Genomic DNA, 23,073 nt, shown 5'->3' on the forward strand with positions numbered 1-23,073 from the left:
AGTGCTTTGTTTCTGTTAATGTTGAATTTAGGGGTCATCTGTTCTCCAAGGTATGATATGATATGATATGATATGATAGGTTATTTATAATGCGTTTAATACCCAGAGCTTTCTAAGTGCGGACCCAGGGATCGAACCTGTGTTGCCCCGTATCGTCTTGCTTCCAAGGCGAGAACGTTGCCGCTGAGCTATCCTCCCGAGGATGCTCTCACTTGATACCTTATGAAGGCCAATGTTGTCATCTAAGAAAGTCTTTCATCAGGAACAGTAGACACAGAACAAGGTAGTATAACACGGGTAGATCTATTGCACATCTGATAAAAGGTTTCAATTACTCTTTTAGAATGCTGAACTGGCAGCATATCCATCAGCCATGCTCATGCATACCAGCTTGAGGCCCAACTGACATTGCTTAGGCGTCTTCTCAGGCCTAACGCAGCCAGAACTCAGTCTAGGTGTCCACCCTCCAGACTGAACACATCCAACTGATTTCCTCAGCACCACACCTACCGCTAAGAAGCAGCTACCATGCAACAACCACACCAGCTACACACGTATCCAGTGTGCCCACGCACCATACAACACTCTTTCTCTTTACTGACTTCAACTGCGGTTCCCGAGGGCGTTCAGCCTACCAGCGCTTTGAGGTCATGCCAATGATATATAAGGTGCTATATAAATGCCAAGTAACATAACATACCTCTTTAAACATCCACATTTCTCAGAGCAGTCTGTCACCTGGAGACACCAACACTCTCATACCATGCAGGGTTGACCAGCAGGACACTTGTACAAGACAACTCGTTCATGCATCTCACACGACGTGAGACTAGTGCCTTGATGCCTCTGGTGATTTGTTGTGCCGTACAAGTGTAATGATGATGATGAGACACAAAACTAATGGGTATCTGAGCTGTGAGGAAGAGAAGCACAGGAAGGAGGAGGAGGGGGAACAGGCAAGAGTAGAAGGGAGTAGAGGGGACTGATAGTGGGGGTGGGGAATGGCCAGAAAGTGGTGATAACATCAGGGAAAGGATAGCACAAGGAGGTGAGGTGATAGCAGAACAAAGGAGGGGACAGTAGATGCCAAGAACATCAGAGGAGAGAGATGAGGAGATACTAGCTGAACAGAGCAGACTTTAGAGGTAGGTGAGAAGATCAGAAAGAGGAAAGGAGGAGAAGTGAATAAGGAGCATTGAGGAGCTGGTGAGAACATCAGAGACCAGAGGTATGCAGGAGTTTAGAAAGGAGCAAAGAATTGAAGCAAAGGAGTTAAGAAGCAGAACGGCAAGAAGAGGAGAGCATCTTCACGCAGGAAAGCAGAAGAAACAGTCAAACGCAGAAGAGAATCGGGAGACAACCCATACAGAGGAGGATGAAATAGATTTAAGGAAGAAGTATAGAAGAGAAGAGAGGGCTGGCTTGGTGCTGTTTTTCTAATGGGACTCCTGGTTTGGGGAAAGGAGGATACCTGGGGAGGAAGCATACGTGTTTGTTTTGGAAGCAAGACAATGCGGCGCAACACAGGTTTGGATCCCAATCCCATGCTTAGAAAGCACTCACTGGTTTTAAGTGTGTTACAAATGGACAATACAATAAAATAAAAATAAGATTTGGTGGGCAGAGTCTGCGACTATACGGCCTCCACCAGACAGTGAATGTGTTAACCACAGCAAGTCCTCGGTCAAACGTGGTCCAGGAAGGATCTTAATGAGCCAGACGGCTGTCTCCATACAAGGCAAGGCCCAGAAGTGGTGTTGCCAAAGGTATTTAGGATGAGAAGTAGATGAGAGATATCCTGATAAGAAAGACATCTGAACCAAATTAGAAGTGCAGGTACTCAAAACCACAGAGACTGCCAATTTTTCTGTGCACCGGCAGGAGGGCTGAGTCGAAGGGAGGAAAGGGTAGGGGACTATGATTCTAGGAGGAGGCTTGATTTGTTGCATTTTTCATCCTGCTTACCGGAGCCATACCTAATCGTTTTGTGTTGCTGTTTTAATAAAGACCTATGGTATTTGAAGTCTGGCTTCGGTTCATCAGTAGATCACTTAGCCTCTAGCTAAGTGAAGACACAGATTGGCTGTGTTTAGTCCTTTTGTTGTGCTAATTATTTTGTTTCTGTTTCATCTATTCAGAGTTGCATTCACTGCATGTGCGATGTCCAGTAGACTTTTGATGAATCCATAAGCACATGCGCCCTCCATGCACAGAACTGCACGGGCATTCATATATGCCTTTAAGTGAAGCACTGAAGTTCCGTCAGTGAAAGTCCCTTCTGGGGGCCTAAGAATGCCAGCTATTCTTACCAGAATCCATAGATAGCCAGAATCTGGGTCCGTTGTGCCTGAGCCAAGGTAATATATTTAAAAGTACATCAGAGGCACTGGAGCCGAAACATAATGCTGCGAGACCCATCCTTCATTAGCAGTTGAAGCAGCCCAGCAGTGACAGGTGCGGACAGAAAAGGTTACTCCACACGGCCATAAAATGTTTTTTCTTTTTTTAACTGCAGCGAAAACTGATTATGGAGAGATTAATGTTCATTTAAACGGAATCCAATAACACAGCGTGCACATTATCTCCCATATAACCCCAAGGTCTTGCTGTTTATGAGATTGTCCATACAGAATACACTCGAGCAGAGTGGCCGGGCTCATGGGTCTTATGGGAGAAGTTTGCATTATTTTGTGCTCTGTAATTTACTATTGGATTTCACTTCTTTTTGCAGGATTATGTTTTTTCAGGAAGGGAGGAGCGATAACACACATTAATAATGTTTTCAGATGGGCAAGAGCCCCTAGAAAGCGAGCTTCTCGCAGAGAAGACCAGTGTAGGGATACTATCCCGGAGTACACATGTGATTAAAGTGGCCTTAAATATCACACAGAGTTGGGGGTGAGGGGTGCATACAATATGCCTGGTTGAGGGCCCCTAGAGGGCAGAGGGTGGTGTAAACCACAGTTTAACATGTGGAAATGGTAGCTTTTTCCGACTCTGTCATTGGCTGGTTCCACTCATATGTTTCTGATCGTACCAAGTCGTTCGCCTAGGCGGGTCACAGCGCCTCCCGTCCATGCTTGGTCCCCTGCTATTCTCTCTGTACACGCTGCCTCTATTGTCTCTTATTGAAACCTTTAACCTCTCACCTCACTTCTACAACGACTCCCACATGTTCTACTGCTTGGCATCCTTTTCTGACCCCCCCATTCCTCTTTCTGTCATGCCTGGCTGCTGTCCAATCTTGGGTGTCGTCCTGCTTCCTTCATCTCACTCCCTGTAAAAACAGAGATCCTCTGTTTTCCACCCTCCCCCTTCCTCTTCCTTCTTCAGAGCTCTTCTGTCCTCCTTCTTTGCTACTTTTTTCCTTTTCTGCATTTAATCTTCGTGTCATCTTTGAAACTTCCCTTTCATTCTCATCTCACATTCTTACATGTCTTCAACTGTCCTATCTGCCGTTTTCAACTTTACAATATCTCTTCTATTCTTCCATGCTTGTCTTTTCACACACGCAAGCTCCTCATCACGTCTTCAATTTTCTCACACCGAGATACTGCTCTGCTCTCTTCATTGACTTTCCCGCTCTTCCCTCGCTCACTCTTAACCCTTGCGGTTTGCTTCTCCTCTCACTTCCTCCTCAGTCCTCTAATGGCTCTTCTATTCTATTCCGCTCTCTTCTTCCCTATGGAGTCCACATTCTTTTTAACTTTCTTAAAATGTTAACACAGACTTGAACCTTCTGACCGCAATGCTCTCATCTTACCATACCCGCTATCTCAACCCCTTCCTTCTCAATATCTTCATCTGCGGGCTTCTCCCAAACCTTCCTGTGCTCCCTCTCGCTTCCGCTCATTCTCCCTTCTTGCTCACAAACTCTGGAACTCTTTGGCCCCTGATGTTCATTCCTCTCTTTCCCGCCACATCTTTTGATCCCATCCAAAACCCCATCTTCATTGCTCCCTCTCCTCATGCTAAGATCCCCTAACCTCATTATTTGTACTTCCTTTTGTAAACATGTATAGTGCTTTGGAGAAAGTGCCATACACATCTAAAAAAAATACAAATAATCCTAGAGATGGCAGTTTGCACTTCCCTTACTTTACTATCTAAAAATCAGCAACAGCCCAGCCATCAATGGAAAGTGCCTTAAGCGACAGAGAATGCACATTTGAAAGGATTAGGATGCCACGCGTTAAAAAGCTACAATAGTAGAAATAATACTAGAGTGGCAAGCTAACATACCAGCTTTGCTTTTAATAACACTAGTGGATTCCTGGGGCGCTGCATCATATTCACGGGTTGTGAGGCCCGACCACTTCATTTTATAGAGGCTCGTATTTTGAAGAAGCAAGGACAGAGGCTGGAAATTGTCACATCTGCAGTACCTTATTTACTGGATTAGCCAAAAAGGGTTTATCACTGGACATTGCTCCCTGTTCTTGTTTGGTTCACAGCAAGATAGGCCAGGCATTATTGGGAACAGTGATTATTCATGGATTACCAGCCACCCAAACCCCATATATAGCTGTGCCCATCAGGGGCCCATCAGGCATAGTTGTTTCAGGTTACCTATAGTAACGTCATTACAATTGTCTCTCCACTGGTCCCCCAATTTGTGACTGAAGCACAACGTCAAGCCCAAGATAAGCAAATAACTTTTTCTGCAGTTTGGCTTTGTACATGTCATAATATAGTGTACGTGGTTTGGAAAACTGCGGTATTCTCATATGGGGCACTGGAAAATATTGTCTTCTTGTCCTGAAAGCAACACCAATAAATAGATAAATAATGTTTAGCCCATTTCTGATTTCACCATTCTGTTGTTCCCTGTAACGAACGGATAAGCTTAAGCTGTTTCATGATTGACTAATGAAGGCGCCTGAGTAGTAGAGGAAACTGGCAACTAAAATAATGTGCTAGCCTAACAAAATCACACTATGTGCAAGAATGCATTGCATGTTCGACCGTGTGCACATTTGCACAGCAAACACCATTGAAAACACATCCCTCTCTGAAAAAATATCTTAAGATATGCAGTTTTCTTCAGGGTCTGGATTTTTTGGTTCCCCAAATGTTTTTGACTGTAACTTCCATCAGCCTTAGACAGCATTGTTAATGGTGAAAGATCATGGGATTTATAGTCCAAAACATCTAGGAGCTCTTCTTCCTTCAAAGTCTAATTTATCAGCAGTGAGCCTTTACGTTTGCACAACAACGTAAATGTCTCCCTGCCACCACATTTTTGTCATTTGCATTGTGGGGTGCAGGTGTAAAGTGCAAAAGACGGCACACAAGCATGTACGCCACCTGTTGCCCATCACATTTGCACTCTGCAGAGCAAAGTGAGTAAAAGCTGTCTGACATCCTGGCATGCTAGGAAGCGTTTACTTTTGTTTGTGAGCACTGCTTGCCATGCTCGCAAATGTAAGTTGCATTCCGCCCCCGTTCTCGACCATACAAATTATTGAAAGTCAGGGGCAATGTTAATGGAAGGCGTAAAAGCCTTACTCAAGACTTTTTACAATGTCCATGAAAGTTATGACCCCATGCAACATGAACCCACTAGAGAGACTCAGCATAGTGCCGCCTCTTGTGTTGACTCGTCAATCGAGATAAGAGGCACGTTTTTATTATCAAGGTGTATTTTTTGGCTCCTTGTTTTTCTCCCAGACTGCTTAGCAGTACATATTAATTTAAATCAGTTGTGCAGACAACTTACCGTAGCATTGACCTGTAGCTGGTATGCCTGTGTGGTCTCAAAGTCAAGGGGGCTTGTCACCGTCACAATCCCACGAAACCTATCAATGCCGAAAGCACTGGAAGGCGGCTGGAAGGTGTATTGCACATATCCCCCGGTGCCCTGGTCAGGGTCTGTGGCATTCACAATAAACACAGGTGTGCCCACTGGCGTATTCTGAAAAGCAGAAACAGAAACAACAGGTGACCAGGTGACCAGAAGCAGAAATACAGTCACAGCAGCAGGCCGAAACACTTATATTTCCCCTATAACCAATATGTTAGGGAGTTAAAACTACAAGAACACTGTGAGTACACAACTTCAATATGCAAGTAATATAATAAGAGCAGGATGTTATGGAGCGCTTTGTGACGGATTACTCCTGCTTCTAAGCGCTGGGATAATAGGTGTTAACTTCTAATTTATTGGCACACGATTTAGCGACCTCAAAAGGATGAATAGTTGAATTGGCCGAAATGCATAGTGTACACATTATATGAATAAGTCGGGTGTGGGACATTATACATTTTATGATCGGAGGGCTCACGTACATGTTGCAATTTCAAGATTGGCATCCATGTTTCCCTAGCAACGCAGGCTCTCATGATAGGATGTTCAGGTTAATATTTGAAAACAGCATAAAAAAAAAAATTAAAAAAAATAAAACCTGCAGAGGTCAATTAAGCTGACTTAAAAAGGACTGTCCTAAAAAAACACATCGAGCACAGGGGACACCTTCACAAAGTAAGACAATAATCAGGGAAGTGGGGCGGAGTAAGCAAGACACAAGTTTGAGCACCCCCAAAAGGGGAGAGAAGGAATACACGACGGACAAATTCGCTCATACTAATCGGCAAAGGCGTTTGATTGAAAAGCCAAAAAGTCTACCATTTTTTTTTTTTTTTACCACCGGCAGAGAGGTATCAGTGGTGTCATTTGCTCCTAAAAATATCAAATCTTTTAAGGGAAGAGGCACCGAGCACAAATGTGATGGTGCAGCGTCATTTTGTCTATGGCCCTGGCTGGGAAAGGTTAGGCAACGCTAAATGCAGTTACATTAAAATGAATGCATGCATTAGCAAGTTATGTTACATTCATTAGTGAAATGAAATTAATTGTAGCTGTCTTCTTACACAAAAACTGGCAAACAGCTGAGAAATCGGGTTCATTGTATCTGCTGTTTTCATTATTATGGTTAAACTCTCTATGGACAGATATTGCCCTGTGTTTGAAAAAATTGTAATATAATGGTAGCAGCCTAGGGAATTATTAACATACTACTTCTTCTAGAGAGTTTGAAAAGATTTCTTCTGCTGACTACCCATGAAGCAATATTCCTTATTATTACATTTCTTGAAGTTGTTCATGTTAAGGTAGTGTGGTCTCATCTTTTTTTGCAGCCATGTCCTCATCATTGAACAAATACTAAGAAGCTCAAGCTCTCTTTGGACCAAATTACAATTGTGGCGGTACAGTGACAACGGCGCCGATAGTGCTACCTGCACCGTTTTTACCGTACCGCCACATTACAAGTTCTGCTCGAAGGTGCCCTTGCAGCCACCTGGTCTGACCAGGTGGCCGTACCGGCACCCGCGAGCAGAACTAACGGCTATCAACGGTACTGTTATGAACGGTACCGCTGCTACCATCCTCCCCATGAGGGCTCAAATGGGGATGGGGACGTACTGGATTCGGCTCGTGCACAAGGGGAATTAACGGGTCTGCCGAAGTCGGAATGGGCCAGTAATTCTTCTTTTGCTTGACCCGGACCCGGAGCCCAGTTTGGGGGTAGCCATGCCAGTAAAAACGGCATGGCTACCACCAACCTCGTAATGACACCCATTGACTCTCAAACTAACTAGGAGACAGGGAGTCTGCGGCACATGGTGGACATGTGTGTCTGAAAGCTAGGGTGCATTTTGTTGACCAGCAAAGCCATTTTGGTTTTTGTAACAGACACAACTGAATAATACAACATGGATAAAGAAAGTAATGTAAAACATGGATTGTCTTGTAACAATTGATTGGGAATGTCTTGAAAACTGTTCTAGATTTTAATGTTCTATTAGGTGACAATACCAACTCTATCGGAAATGCTATTTTATGAACATGTTAAATGCAAATATACAGGTACAGTTTGTATGAAAGATGCCCCACATGTTGTAGACACTGAAATTGAACCGCAAAGTGTGACTTTGATTTGCCCAAAATTTGCACTGATTGGTCATGTGTGAAAGTTGAAATAATTACTACGATTCTATAGTTCTCCAGTTAGTACAATAACTTGTAGGCCTCATGCTGTAAATATTTACATTAATAAGAAGAACCTCAATTTTGGGCTACATTGAAAATTGAATCACGATATTGGAGTAAAATAACACATACTCTGTTAACTCTCTTGGAAACAAAAAGATTCAAATCTCAAATTTGTTGTATGATTCTCTGTTCTTTGACAGGACACCATCTGTTGGTGCTCTGTTATCCCTTTGTCATATTCTGCTTGTTCACTTGGTCAGATCTTTTCATCAAAATGTATTCATGTCATTTCCATTTGTGTTTTCTCTAATAATTAATTGCATTCTTCTGCTACATTCATCTGAATTTAGTCTGTGGATGTAGTATGTAGCATAATATAAAATGATAATATCCATAATATTAAAGTAGTTTAAGTAATGGGAATTGACTCGCAGAACTTGGTGAAGACCCACGGTCATCACACTATAGTCAGACACTTTAAAGGACCTCTTTCTGCTTTCTCTTCTACCATCATTCCACCTTTCCCACCCAACACAGACTATACCACTGATTCTTCCCCCAGTAACCTCTAACCGTCCATTACCAACACCCTTGACATCCTTGCCCCAGTCATGAGGATCTGCCTGAAACCTTTCTCCAAGCTAACACCTGGTACGACACCGAACTTGCAGACCAAAAGCGTAAGTGCAGGACTGCTAAAAGGAAGTGGCACACTTCTGGCTCACCCTTGGACAAAGTGGCCTGCCACCTGATCCAGAATCACTACAGACTCTCCAGCCGTGCCAAAAAAAGAACCCACATTCAGGCATCAGTGTCCAATGCATCCAACAACATGGCTGAATGCTTCAGAATCTGCAGGGATCTGGCCAATCTGTCCGTAGTATCTTCTTCCCCAACTCCTTGCCAGACCCTTTCTAATGCACTCGCCTCACACTTCATTAAAAAAAAACAGGACATACTGAACAGCCTTGTCATGCACTCTTCCAGCCCAACCCCTTCTCCCTTCTATCCCCCCCACCACTCACCCTCCTCCTTCCTCTTTCTCCTCCTTCACGCCCCTGAATAATTCACCAGAGTTGTCAACTCCAAGAAGATCCCTTCCAAACAGGTTGCCCCATGCTTTTCCAGAACCATAAAGGACAACATCTCCTCTCTCGCCCTAGCTCTTGCTGATCTCCACAACCACTCCTTTGCTACTGGTTCTTTTCCATCCTCCCTCAATCACTCCCTTGTGCGCCCCCTACTTAAAAAACCCTCTGCAGACCCTTCCTGCCCAGCCAACTACATTCCCATTTCCATTACCCCCTATCTGGGGAAACTACTCAAGAAATTGACCCTCCCCCAAATAAGCGTCATACTGAACTCTTTGGCGGTCTACACAACCACCATCTGGATTCCGAGCATCCAGAGGCACGGAAACTGCTCTGCTGACCCGTGAAGAACTGCTCGCATCCCTTGATTCCAACTCCCCCGTGTCCTCATCCTCCTTGATCTTTCTCCTGCATTTGACACAGTGAACCTCTCCATCCTCATAAAAAGGCTCCATGATACCTTTGGTATCTCGGAGCGGGCACTGTATTGGCTTACCTCCTGCCTATCTGACCATTCCTCCAATATCATTCTGGGCCTCCTCCCCTATTTACTTCTCCACAAGTGGCCTCCCCCAGGGCTCCATTATTTTGCCCTGGCTCTTTAACATATACCTTTCCCTGCTGGCACACCTCATTTCCTCCTTCTCCCCCAGTGCTATGCTGATGACACACAACTCGTCTTCAAACTTCCTACTGACAACCTTGCATCTTCCTTCATACCTGACTGCCTCTCTGCCACCGAGGCCTGGTGCACTGCTAATTACCTGTGCCTCAATGCCAGCAAAACACAGATTCTCCCTATTTGATCCCCTGCACCATACTTCTTCCCTTCACTCTGGCCTTTGTCCATGGGCCCCCCCTGCCCCCTACTCTGAAGCCAGGAATCTTGGAGTCATCGTGGGCTTCGCCCTTTCCTTCATCCCTTGTATTCAGGAAATTGCCAAAAAGTCCCACTTTCAGCTCTTCCTTCTCAATGGAACTCTACCCTTCCTCGCCTTCCCCAAGAGACTCAATGTTATCCATGCTCTCGATCTCTCTAGGCTGGACTATTGCAATAGCCTCTTCCTTAATTTTCTTTCATCCACCCTCCGACCCCTCCAGCTACCCAGAATAGGGCAGCAAGACTTATCCTTGGCCTCAAGCCCAGGGACCGCATCTCTCCTGCCCTACAAAGCCTTCACTGGCTCCTGGTCTTAGCATGGATTAAATTCAAATCCCTCTGTATCATACACAATGCTATCTGGGGCCGAGGACCACTCTACCTTCAACGCTTCTTTATCAAATACTCCCCTTCTAGTCTGTGAAGCAGGTTTCTAAACAGAGAACTGATGGTCGATCGCTTTCCTCAGCGGGCTACCTTCTGTAGAATGGCCTCCATCTGCGTCTTGAGCAGAACCTCCTTAAATTCTGGAAAAGCCTCTCAACCCTGCTCTTTACCTCTTCTTTCTCCTCCTCCCTTGCTAATCATACAGTAGCATGACTGATGTGCAGGGCACTTATGTTTCCTTGTGGCCCTTACCTCCCACATCTCTCATCCCAGGCGCTGTCTATTTATTGCAGTTACTTAGGGTCACCCTCCCCACGGGAGGTTGCACTTTGTTCTTCTCTTCTTAGCACTTCACCCCGAGCACTTCTCCACAAGCACCACAGCACTTATCCCTTACACCCCCCTCTGCACTTGCATTTTCTGAACACATACAAGGCATAGTAGGTTTGTTTAACCTCCCTTTTTCTCATTATTTGTTTTTACTGTTAATTCAATTATTTATCTGTGTTGTATTCATTGTCTACCTTCCCCTGTCCCCACCCTGTTGCCCTGTGGGTGCTTTAAAATAAATCGAAATAAGTCTTTTAAATGATATGACAAATTCTGCTTACAGAGTAAACTTCTTTCTGAAGCTTGTATCTGCTTAGAATCACATGTTTTGCATATTCCCCTATCTAGTGGTTGGCTCGGTGTATAGCAATTATTTTTTCAAAGTGAACAGGGGCTTTGCTGCCAGACTATCCCACCTGTACAGGTATACCGACACACCTGAACAGAGTATCCTATTCTGTTCATTGAACAAGAAAGATAGTTTTTCATGAATTATCTTGTGAGGAGGAGGAATATTCCACAACATCTTCTTTTTTCAGTTTTTCAAAAGTGATATACGTAGAAAGTTGTTTTTTTCTCCAGAATGCTCTTTTATGGACATTGCACTGATTGTCAGGTTAAAGTATCAGTAGTGCATGCAACTTTTATAACATCATGGAATGATGGATGGAATCGGTCACATTATACATAACAACTACCAAATCTCTGTGTAACCCTCCAAACCACTGTTTTTCAATGTGCTGTGAAACTGGAGGAGTGGGACAATCAAATGAAACCAGTCTGGTCCCACTGTGAAGGGGCAATCCATCCAAAATACCTACATCACATACTGTGTGCTTGGGACTACATGAAACCACAGACATATTTAATCCCCTTTGTGTATAATTAATAGGCTATAGCTTGGCACACTAGACAAAGCAGGCCTGGGACCCACATCTAGCATACTCATTCCATATAGGGTGACATATGCAACAAAATAAAGCGGGGTGGACGGATGGTTTTACTTTTGAGGCACTACCACTAGAAATCCAGTGGGCAGCTCTCTACTGTTGAAGTTAGGCCCACGTAGGATCCTTTACAGACGGAACTAATATTGCTCCATGTATTACCCCCAAATGCCGCCTGGCCAAATTATTTTGCAATAAATGCAGGCAATCAATGAATTATTTGCAATTAATTGAATGCAGCCCATAGCTTTGCAGAGTTTGCGATTGTCATTAACAAAACATAATCCACTTATCCATGTAAATCCTAACTCTAGATCCATTGTCTCTCCTGTACACCCTTCTGCATGTATTTAGTTCATGGTTACATATATCTGCGCCTTTGCTCCGAGGCTGGCCACTAGGGTATGCACATCTCATGTCAGATGATGTGACTCAGGGAAATTGACTTTGTTCTGATGTCAAGTAAAAGGAGCATGATATTAAACTTTCTGACAAGTAGAGTGCTGCAACATATGCATTGTTTTACCTTTCCTGTGATCTTGCACTGTGGGCAGACAGATCCTTCCATTTTTGAAGGAAAGTTTCAACTAAAGAAATTAAGTAGTTCAACGTATAATTTCAATGGTAGACAAGAAAAGCTGTGATTGTGACATGGCCAGTGGATCACGTTCCAGTCTCCCACTCAGACAGCAAAAAGAATGCGATCAACGGTATCCCTGAATCTCGTACCTGCTGACAATCATAACATTCAAGTTATGTGTCTACAAGGATGGCCTTTTAGTAGCATGATTTCAAAACCCACTTTTACAGAACATATGTGTCCTGGTACACTCCATATATTTTTACTCTGAGAAACTAAACATCACATACTTCAAGGTTGTAAAAATACTTTGAATGAGAAACAAACAAGAAAAATTCCCAAGACTTTTAGGGCCTGATTCATGGAACATTTCCCTATGGGATTGCGCCATTATAAAACACTTCCATTAATCAGGCCCTCAATGTATTGATATTGCAGAAGGTGCTTTAAAAGTATCCTATTAAAACAGTTACAACTATAAGTGCAACTATCAGTGCAGTACGAGCAGGTCGTTTTTCTTCTTCTGAGTAGCAGATCAGGTTAAATATCCCCTAAATTAGTTGTTGTGCCAAAATAAGAATTATGAAGTAATTTGAGGTGGGGGGCTGAGATATCTTTATTGAAAATCACCTTTTAGCAGTTTTTTGGTACACACATCTTGATTTGTCATACACATATATAATTAAAGTTTTAAATTGTAATCCTTCAAATGTGTCATTTGAAGAGCTAGTGAGCCTTTGTGTAACAGGGTGTTTTGATTAAGTGGGATGTTAATTGTATAGGATGTTATTGTCGATTAATGTTATGTCTTCTTCTCTTTTAAAGAATGTGTAAAGTTTCTTGTTAAACTATGAACACATGAATTTAAAAAAATGATTGAACACTGTCTTTTGTAGAATCAATTTTATAAATAAATACATTCTATTCATCTTATTGATTTGTGTCAATCATTTCAGCTAAATCTAAAGGAGGGGGATATGATGAACTGCAACATTGCATAATTCAGTGGCTCTTATAAAGTGCCCCTGGAAGTTATTATGAGCAGGCGCCATTTATTTAACACACGATGATGGTTAAACATCATTGTCAGGTTGATTGGGTCATTAATCCTGGCAGTGCAGATCCGACAGCATGCTTACTTATAAGGACTGTGATTGTATTGTAATGGCTACACCAGGATGAAGAGTGAGTGACATGTCCATGACTTTTACATCTCAAGCTGAACACAGACACCGTGACCTGGAAAGGATGAAAGTGACAAGAGGAGGCAAGTCTTTCAGATGAGATCACCATGGCTTAGCCATTTCTTTTCGCGATTACTACCACCTAATAAGTCATCGAATTAAATACCATTTGCTAACATGCATACAATGTGACAAAGTTCCATGCTTTGGGCCGGGTGACGAGGCTGGGATGACCCTGGGAGGCAGGAGTCACCACGGACCTGAGATGCAGGCAAATGAAGGACCCCCAGACTCACCAGCCAACCACCAGCCCTGGAAGAAATATTATGTCACTGAACTACAGAGTGACCGATTATGGGCGGGGACATGATGAAGGAGTCCAAGTCCTGTGAGGGGAGAACTAAATAGTGAAGTCGGAAGGAAAGTGCTTCTACTTGACATGGGGGAGTTCAGGGGAGGCAAGGAGAATATTCTAAACACAATCTACTCACTGTAGAAACCTGAGAACCCTGCAACTCCTATTCTTTGCCCCCAGAAAACGTCCAGAATGATATATTACAGTGTTCACAGAGTATCCTCAGTCCTCACCTATCACATCATTCCTATAATATTTTGCCTGACCCCAATTATTGAATCATGCGCCCCCAAAACTCTGCTGATTACCAGGGTTTCGTTGAACAATGTCAATCTTTAGAATAAAATGAGTATCCCAGTGAACTCTTCTTACAAATAACTGAACTGTTCGGTGCATGGCCGTCGTAAAGAAGGGCCAGCCAGGGCAGTTGGACCTGCATGGAGCTGGGAGAAAGTGTTGCCCCCATCAGCAGGCAGTCAATACCACGCCAATGATTCATATTGCAAAATGTCAAGGGGAGGACTATGAGCTTCCTGGTGTGAGCCCATGAGGCTGGCAGTGAGAAAGCTTCTGTGCTTGAAGGAGCCTGGAAAACAGTTTCTCACTATGCAGTGAAACAATAGGCTAGACATCAGTAGGAATGTGATAATGTTATCAAATGGATATCTTCAATATCTGGTCTGTGAATCCACACTGGGATGCATAGACCAATCATAATGGAAAGGAAGGTGGTTTCAATTCTATGAACCAATCCCAGTGCTCCGATGGACATGCTGCAGAGCAGGGTCTGATCACGCTAGGAGTAGACATGCAGGGAAATAACATTGATTGGCACTTAACGTCCAGTGGCAGAGTTTCTGGGAGTGGGGAACAGGCACAGTGGGGAGAGAGTAGCAGAGCGAGGTAGAGAGCAGGAAGGAGGTGAGGATAAACAAAAGAGAAGAGAAGCAGAAAAAGTGAGAGGAGGAAGCAGAGAGTGGAATGAACTTGAAGGAGAGACCTTTAGAGGTGAGGATAAGGAAGATGGGATGATGAAACTAATAATGGAGGTGGCTGGAAAGAAAACAGTTGCAATGCAGGGTGAAAGGAACAAGGTCGCTATATAGGAGGAGGTTAAGAGGAAATAATTGGAGGGAGCATAGAAAGGAAACAGGAGTGTAAGCGAGTGGAAAGATAAGATCACCTGCGGGAAAGAAAAAAAAACAAAGCGATGGAAAGAAGAGAAAACAAGAAGGGAAATAAGAAAGGAATTGGTGAAGAGAGGTAGGAAGATGGAAGATCAGGAAAAAAGGAAGGAACAAGGACAAGAAGGCGTGGGGAAGAACAAGAAGGGTACAACAAGTAGAGTGAAAGAGAAAGAGTAGATGGAAATTGAGAGAGGGAAGGAGGATGACAAACAGCAGAGGACAGAAAGGCAACTGGGAGGAGGAGGGAGAAAGTGTTCAAGTCCTGAGAGTCCCAGCACCACTTCAGTGGGATTACTGGCAAGGGACCACCGGCAGGACATGTACACTGAGTGGACCACAGCACCACTCCCACTCAGCCAAGAAAAGAAATAAGTGCAGGGGTTGCAGAAACCCTAAAGATTGTGAGAGATACCACTTGACCAGCAGATTGCAGAGCCCAGGGGCGGATACGAACCACTGATGAACTACGGCCCATAAGCGATTTGGCATTGCACCTCTTGCGCTTTGGATTGTTCCCTCCTTTTACAACCAGTCCACCCAAGACCACTGGCACATTTCTGTTTGTACAATAAACCCATGTGTACCTCAATATAAGAATCCAGAGTTGTCTGTTAATCCCTCGGCTATGACTTTATGTTGAGAACGGCATTCAGACGGTCATAACTACGAACAACTTTCAACTAAAAGAACACGAATTTAGCCATGGAACATTTCTTATACCTGGCCAAAAGAATTAGGTAGATGCCCTTCAGTTGGTTCATGAATACAAGCTCAAAACAACAGTCTCTTTCCAAGCAATGCACTCTGATTGCTGCTGAAGACAAGTTTGGTGTGTGTGTGACATCCAACATGTCTATGTCCTTCAAAGCACACGGTAAATAGGTTTTGGTCATGTGGTAGGTTATGCATTGACCCAACTAGTGAGGCACCTGCCCATGCCTTTGGGTAGATGCCCACTTCCATCACACACCAGTTACTTCATTTACGTTTCCAATTCACTGCTGACTGGATGCCAGGGAGTCCTGTCAATCACTATACACCGGGACCTACTTTAACATGCTTATGCGGTCCTTTGCGCAATGGTATTTTAATGCACTGCACAGATTTCACCATTTCTGGTGTGCTCCTTATTTCAAGAGAGTGGCTATCTAGCACATTCATGGTAAACAACCTTTAGTGGCATTATGAAAGGGTGTAGGTTTCCAAAAGGAAAAGCCAGAAACAAAATAATGCAATGCAAAGAAGAGAAAGTACTAACAGCCTTACAGACCTTCCGAGGAGCCATTATCACTCGCGGTAACAGCCCTTGCCCGACCTCTGACCCAACTTGGAGCCAGGCACTTTTTCTGTGATAATGTCACCTACTCAAGTCTTTAAGATTGAATTCGGTGCTTAATATTGATCCAAGCCAATTGTGCAATGACTTTAAAAGGCACCTATCAAAGATGAGTTTACTGCTAGGCCTTCTATAATATGACGGAAAGTGCAAAAGCTTCCAGTTTTACTTTTCTTTTCATTGACTAGTGTGCCTGTCGGGTTATATTAGCAATCTGGCATTGCTTCCTAAATCCTAAATGTGTGCCTGCTTGGAGCACACATAATAAGCCCGTTTGCTCTTCCTGCAAACCCAATATTTATGCATCCTCTTCCCGAAAGTAATTCTTCAGGGCTTATGTTATGTTAACACTTTTTTCACATTAATGATAAAGATGGTTCTTATTTAACTGCAGCACACTATTAAGCAAGACCATGCATTAATGGCAGGGATTGTGCAACCTTTGGCTCTCTAGATGTTTTTGCCTTCAACTCTCATCATCACCAGCCATGAATGGTGAGGGATCCTGGAATTTATTACCCACACCATTTGGATGGCCTTGGATTGCATACCCATGTGATCAATGGTAAAACTTGAAACCCAAATGGACATTGGATGGATGGTACTCAAATGAGTGGGCATACCACAGGACTCCAGGAATGCGCCTCATGATGAGATCAATAATTAATGTGTTGCCCACTCCCAAGTGTGTAATACAAGAGAGTTTTTATTCTGACTCGGGGAATTTTCTCTAATCACAGAAGAGGCCTTGACATGCTGCATGAGTTTATTTTAGAAACCCTATGGAATATCTTCTAGACATAGCCAACCACCAGCTCAGACGATGAGACATCGATTTGTTATACAGTATATGTCAGACACAGAAAAATTGAGTCGGTTGTTTCGTGGTGCGTGTGTTTAAGAAATGGACTAATAGGCCCTTACCAGTTACTGTCTTACACATACTGTTGTGCTGTTTATGGTGCCAGAAATATTTGCAAATTCTTACCACACACTTTTCAAGATCTTCTGTAGGGCACAACCACCCCTTAAGTGTCTTCATAGGGAAGAGCCACCTACTGAGATTCCCAGTTTTTTTTTTTTTCCAAAGGGTACATTCACCCCATACGGATTTCAGGTTTTTCACTGGATACAGCCACCTGTTAAGGTTATTGTTTTTTTGCCCACAAGGCACAGCCACACATTAATGTTCTGTGACTCTTACACAAAGAGGAGCATCCCCCAGAGGTCATGGCTTTTTCATAGGGTATAGCCTCCCACTAAGGTTCTCAGAGTTTTGCTATTGAGTCATTAAGGTTTGCAGTTTTTTTGACAGAACATAGCAATCTGATAAGGTTGTTTTTCACAGGACGCAGCCACCCACTAAGGTTTTCAGGCTCTTTTCACAGGGCACAGCCAACCCTTATCGTTGACATGTTGTTTCACAGCACACAGACACCGACTAAGTTTCCCAGTTTTTTTCACAGGGCTCAGCCACCCATCACGGTTATCCCACTCTGCCATAGACTGTCCACTCCCGCAAGAGGAGGCGTCACCTGTGAGGACATTCTCTCCCCCGTGGCTGTCTCTTTCTTTCCCCCCTGCACAACTCCCATACAGAAAAGGAAGGGTGGTGGAGCTTTATACATCGCCTCAAGATGCCCAGAAGCGCTATGGAGTCCAGCTCCCCACAGATTATCGACCGCCCCAAAAAAAAGCAAGTGCCACATGATCTAATTCAGGGGAATAATTTCCAAAGATGCATGCATATTAGTGGTGCATCACCCCCAGCTGCTTCTGAGGGCTGCACTAGCAAAAGGCTCCTGTCGCTGGCCACAGATGTCAGTGACACTGAGGCCAATTGGTCAGGCTGGACAGGGGTCTGGCCACAGTTTGACTGATCTTGCTGTCATGATGCACCCGGGTTCTGTAATGTGCTCTAACCCTTCTCCTCACCACCGCTGGAGGAGGCGGTTGAGTCTTTATGTTGTCTAGCGGGCTCTGAGGACACATATACGTGGAACACCCGCCTGTGGGATCGGTCATATGGTTTGTCATCACTGTAGTCCCTAGGGCAGAGCCACCCTTGCCCCTTTCCTTAGGCTCCCATTTGAACCACTTTTGATGTCTCTCCACCATGAAGAAGACTTCAGACTCCTCTCCCCGAAAGTCTTCCCAAAGGGCAGGGCAAAGTAGTGCCTCACCCAGGACTCTACGGCCTATCTAGGAGGGAGAGGTGAGTCACCGCTCCACTGGGCTCTTCCTGACATTACCCCTCCACGACAGCAGGGGCAGGAAGAGTGTCCTCTACCACTACACACTATCACTGCATCGAGATGCTCCTCCTGTTTCTCCTCAGGTAAGCCCACCTCCACCTTTGGCACTTCCGCAGGCTGGTCCTCCTCCTGATAGTCGCTGCCTCATCCACAGCAGCACCTTTTATTGTGATGTGTGCAGGCACTGTCTCCTCTATGTGCCCCACCTAGTCGGGACCCACCTATGCTACAACTCCAGGATTCATACCACTGCAAAGCCCTCCTCCCTCAAGAGGAACATACCCTCCTTCCTTTATGCCAAATTGTGCATGTTCACATGAGGCCCGTTCTGCCCGACCTGTCTCTCTGCTGGTTACCAACAGGGCCTCTCATGATGGCCCAGCCCTGCCTCATCTCCTACACCTGAGGCCTTCCATAATGCCTCAGCCTCCCCGACAGACTCTGGGGTGAGTGGTGCTTGGTTGGTCTGGCCTGGGCCTGCAAAAAAAGCACCCACAAAGAGCAAACATTTCTCCCCTCATTAATTGTGGGGGATTATCCTCATTCAGTTCCTCCTCCCTGCAGCCTGCTTTCTGTTTTACTTGCCAGTGGGGCGCCATTTTAGCTGCCACACATGGCAAACTCCGCCTCATCCAGAGTACTCAAATGTGTGTAGCCCAAGAACCAGAAAGAATAAGTACAACCTGAAATGACCCATGTGAATAAACAAGGCAACAAACAATCCTACTTCTAAAAAGTATGACTACAACTACACATGCACTCAATACCCACAAACTACTACTACCAGTAAAACACAATACAATAAAAAAAAATCATACAAACAAGAGGTAAAACTTTTATTTTATTGTTTTGAGTTTTTATGAAGATACAAATATATGTTGCATCTTTTTTTAACTTTTATAAAGGGACACAGAGGGGAAAGGCACAAGAGGAAATGCAAACTTGTTTTCTTTTTTGTATATGTGGAAACTAACACAATCCACTATCACACACACTGAACAAAGCGGACAAAAACTTGCTTCTAACAACCAGTAAAAAGTATCCAACTACAAAGCAGACAAACTACAGACAGAAAACACTGCTCCAACTACGACGAACTAATCCATATCTCAGGCTGTTCTTTGGCAAATGTTAACATTGAAGATCATTTACACCGCACACTATTTATTTTATTGTTTTTTTTTTTTTTGATAAGGCACCTAATACCGTCCTGGAGTTCAGTTTCTAAGTGCAAATCCAGGATTTGAACCTCTGTGTGGTTTTGCTTCTAAGACTGGCACGTTGCCCCTGTGCTATCCTCAGTGCGCCACCAGAGTGGTCTTGTGGCGCTCTAGCAGATATAAAAAGGATGAAGTTATCAACTGGAATAAAATACTGACCTGGAGCTTTCCCAGATCTCTGTGTAGACAATGCTAACAAAACCTCAAATATATTTAACGGATCTGATATTTCCTCTGGAGCATTATATGTTGATGAAATACTATTGACAGATAACTCTTTTGCTTGATCAGTGTTATGGTTTGATAACATTGCAGCCACTGATTTTCCGGTATGCTATTGTCTGGTGTAATGTCCCCCTCAGCTTTGCCCTTTGTATACAAGTTGCACAAATTATTTAATATTTTTCGACTTTGAGGGATTAGGTGTAACCATGATTTTTGACGAAACTCTTCTTTTATTCGTGTTGTCAGCTCTTTATAATCCACTCTCATTCTGGCAACCAACAGTTTCTCCCTTCCCCCCAGTGTATTTAAATCATATTGTAAATTCTTCTTTGCTAATTGACATTCAACATCAAATACGACTTGCATTTTGATGTGATTCTTTTTCCCCTGCATTTCAGGAGGTACAAACAGTTTATTAAGCCATAAATCCTTCTTTAAAAATGCAAGAACTTAGCAGGTAAAGTCTGGTGGCAACAAGTAGCCAAAGCTGGAAATACTTTATTATATAATCCTGGAATATTCCATTCTTCATTAAGTTTAGACCAATGTAAGCTTTTTGGGATTGTTTCTTCCCTCTTCTCTCCCCTCAGTTCTGCTTGGACCTTTCAATGCAACAGCTAGATTAAATATATATCTCCATCTGCTCATATCAACAAGTATTTAGTCTATTTGAGGAGCTGTATATTGCATTCTATACCCCAGGCTCGTAGTACAGTCTCCTTCCAAACTTTTATTGTATGCTATTAAACACAGTGAGAAGAGGAGAGATGCAACCGTATCTATATTTCTATTGGCTGTTAGTGTAGGAAGGAGGAAATCCCGCACATGTTATGTTCTATTCCTATTACATTATCTGTAGCAGATAGTGGTTCCAGCTGGAAATTTAAATCACTCACAAACACAATGGCACCTAGATGGAGAGCACAAGTCATATCATACAAATGTGGCAATTTACGTTCTAGCTTCTCAATAGCCCTGAGGGCTGGTCTCAAATAAATGTTTAATAATAAATAGGTTAACTTGTAAGATAATTCAACTCTGAGTGATAGGATATCAAAGAGATCCACTTCCAGACACGAGCATGCCGTTCAGTTCCAAGCAAACTCTGATCAACAAACCTCGTAGGGCCCTTAATTGCTGAAATGCAATACATATTATAGCCCACAAAACCTCTAGGTTCCACTGCCCAGGTTTCCTTGAGACAAGTGATGTCAACTTTGTTGATGAATTCCTGCCAATCACATTCTTAATGTTTATAATAATAATAATGTTATTGTGATATAATCCATAATTTGGACTTTACCCAACATACAAAACATATAATAACAACATATCAAATGCAATAAATGGATGAATTAGTAAAAATACAATAAAATACAATCTGATACAATAAAACATACAATAAAATAAAATATAACACAATTCAATTCAATTCAATTCAGTTTGACTTCAGAAACTCAATACTCAAATTAATCTAACGTTTCTCAAAGCAATTTGTCAGAACGTCAAAACATACATAAATTCAATTGAGAACCGCAAAGATCTCCAGTAAGGCAACTCAAGTGAACAACAGGGACCAAGATTACTACTATAACATTCACCACGCCAATGGGTACCAAAAGGTGCCAATGGATACCACTCCAAAGCGTTCCAAGAAGAACCTCTCCCAAAGTGAAGAGTCACTGTTTTCTCATTCAGGCAATAAAGGCTGAACAGACTTCCATACCCTAAATAGGGCAAGCAGCACGGTGATGGTACATGAGAGTGTCCAGTTAAAGGGTCGAAAGCAAAAGGGTTGAATGCAAAAGGGTCGAGTGCATTCGACCGAAAACCAAAGGATCGAATTTTTTTTAAACTCTATATATTTTTTCTTTTTGCTCTAGTGTAGCTTTAAAAGGTTTTTTTACGCCAAAACCAGGGGTTTTGTGGGGGGACCCCCAAAAAAAATAAAAAATAAAATTCTATCCTTTTTTTTTGGTCGAATTGACTCAACCCTTTTATCATTCGACCCTTTTTTTCTATCCTTTGACCTATAACCATACATGAGTTCAGACAGTAGTCCCAAAAAGGGTCCACAGTGATTGCCTCATAAGAATAGGCTAATCTGCCCAATGTTCACATGCAAAGAGGTCCCAGACTAACACATTGATATAGAACATGCCTGGGCATTTCCAGTTGACCGGGTTTGCCACAGATTTGGCATATTCTAGATTCCAAAGGGAACCCGAAATGGGGACCGAAAACAGCCATCACCAGTAGTTGGTTTATAAAACGTTTTAGGACCGTATGTCTAACTTTAGGGGCCGGACATAGCAACAGATTGGGTTGTACCCTGCGGTAGCGATGAGCTACATGGGACACTGCCTCATACCCCTTTAGCTTAGAGAGATGAATATAATGTCTACACCAGTCCCATCTGTTAAATTTATGCTCTAAGGATTCCTTCAAATGAACATACTGGAGTTCTCTCTTTCTATCAAAAGACCAGTCTATCTCTGTAAAGATGGTTTCGTTCAGGGTTTTATAATTAGATGTTCAATTAGTTCATGTTTATTTCGTAGACCTCCAATATTCCATGAGACTATAAAGAGATTTCTGGAGTATCAGAAGGACTGACTGCAAGACTGTCAGCATGATATATTAATGGAGCTAGCCTCATTTGGGGTAGAGGTAACAGATATCAGACCAAATCTATACAGTTATTTATATAAATTGTTGTGCCTGGATTAGCAGAAACAACATGGTCACTTATATTTTACAGGCTGAGATCCGAAGAAGGTTTTGTACCCATATCAAATCTAAGTATATCAGGGGTCTCGGATGGGGGATTCTGGAAAATTTTAATTAAAGAACCATATGGTGGTACGGTTCTAATTTCAATGACAAGTAAACCTTCTGCCAGTTGGACTTGTGTCAAAACTATTTTGCTAATGTCCCAATTACTATCCATTCTATCAGGCAATCTCTTCACTAATACCTTATCTGACCAACTTACTGATAACCACCCCTTTCTTTGCTTTAGCCAGTGTGCACAATGGTTTTTAAGTGAATGGCTTATTTCCTTACTATAGGTTTTAGTTTACGTACTTTGGTCAAAAAGATG

General features: G+C 43.1%; 1 protein-coding gene across 1 annotated transcript in view; it reads right to left on the minus strand.

The window, feature by feature from the left end:
* CDH23 (cadherin related 23) overlaps positions 1-23,073 on the minus strand; it is a 3,939,560-nt gene that overhangs the window by 2,571,346 nt on the left and 1,345,141 nt on the right. The window contains exon 7 of the mRNA XM_069610726.1: positions 5,720-5,914. Within this exon, the coding sequence (XP_069466827.1) occupies positions 5,720-5,914 (195 nt within the window). The remainder of the gene's footprint in view (positions 1-5,719; positions 5,915-23,073) is intronic.

The sequence above is a fragment of the Ambystoma mexicanum genome, chromosome 8 (assembly GCF_040938575.1).
Source record: "Ambystoma mexicanum isolate Mex_15411 chromosome 8, UKY_AmexF1_1, whole genome shotgun sequence".
NCBI classification, from domain to species: domain Eukaryota; kingdom Metazoa; phylum Chordata; class Amphibia; order Caudata; family Ambystomatidae; genus Ambystoma; species Ambystoma mexicanum.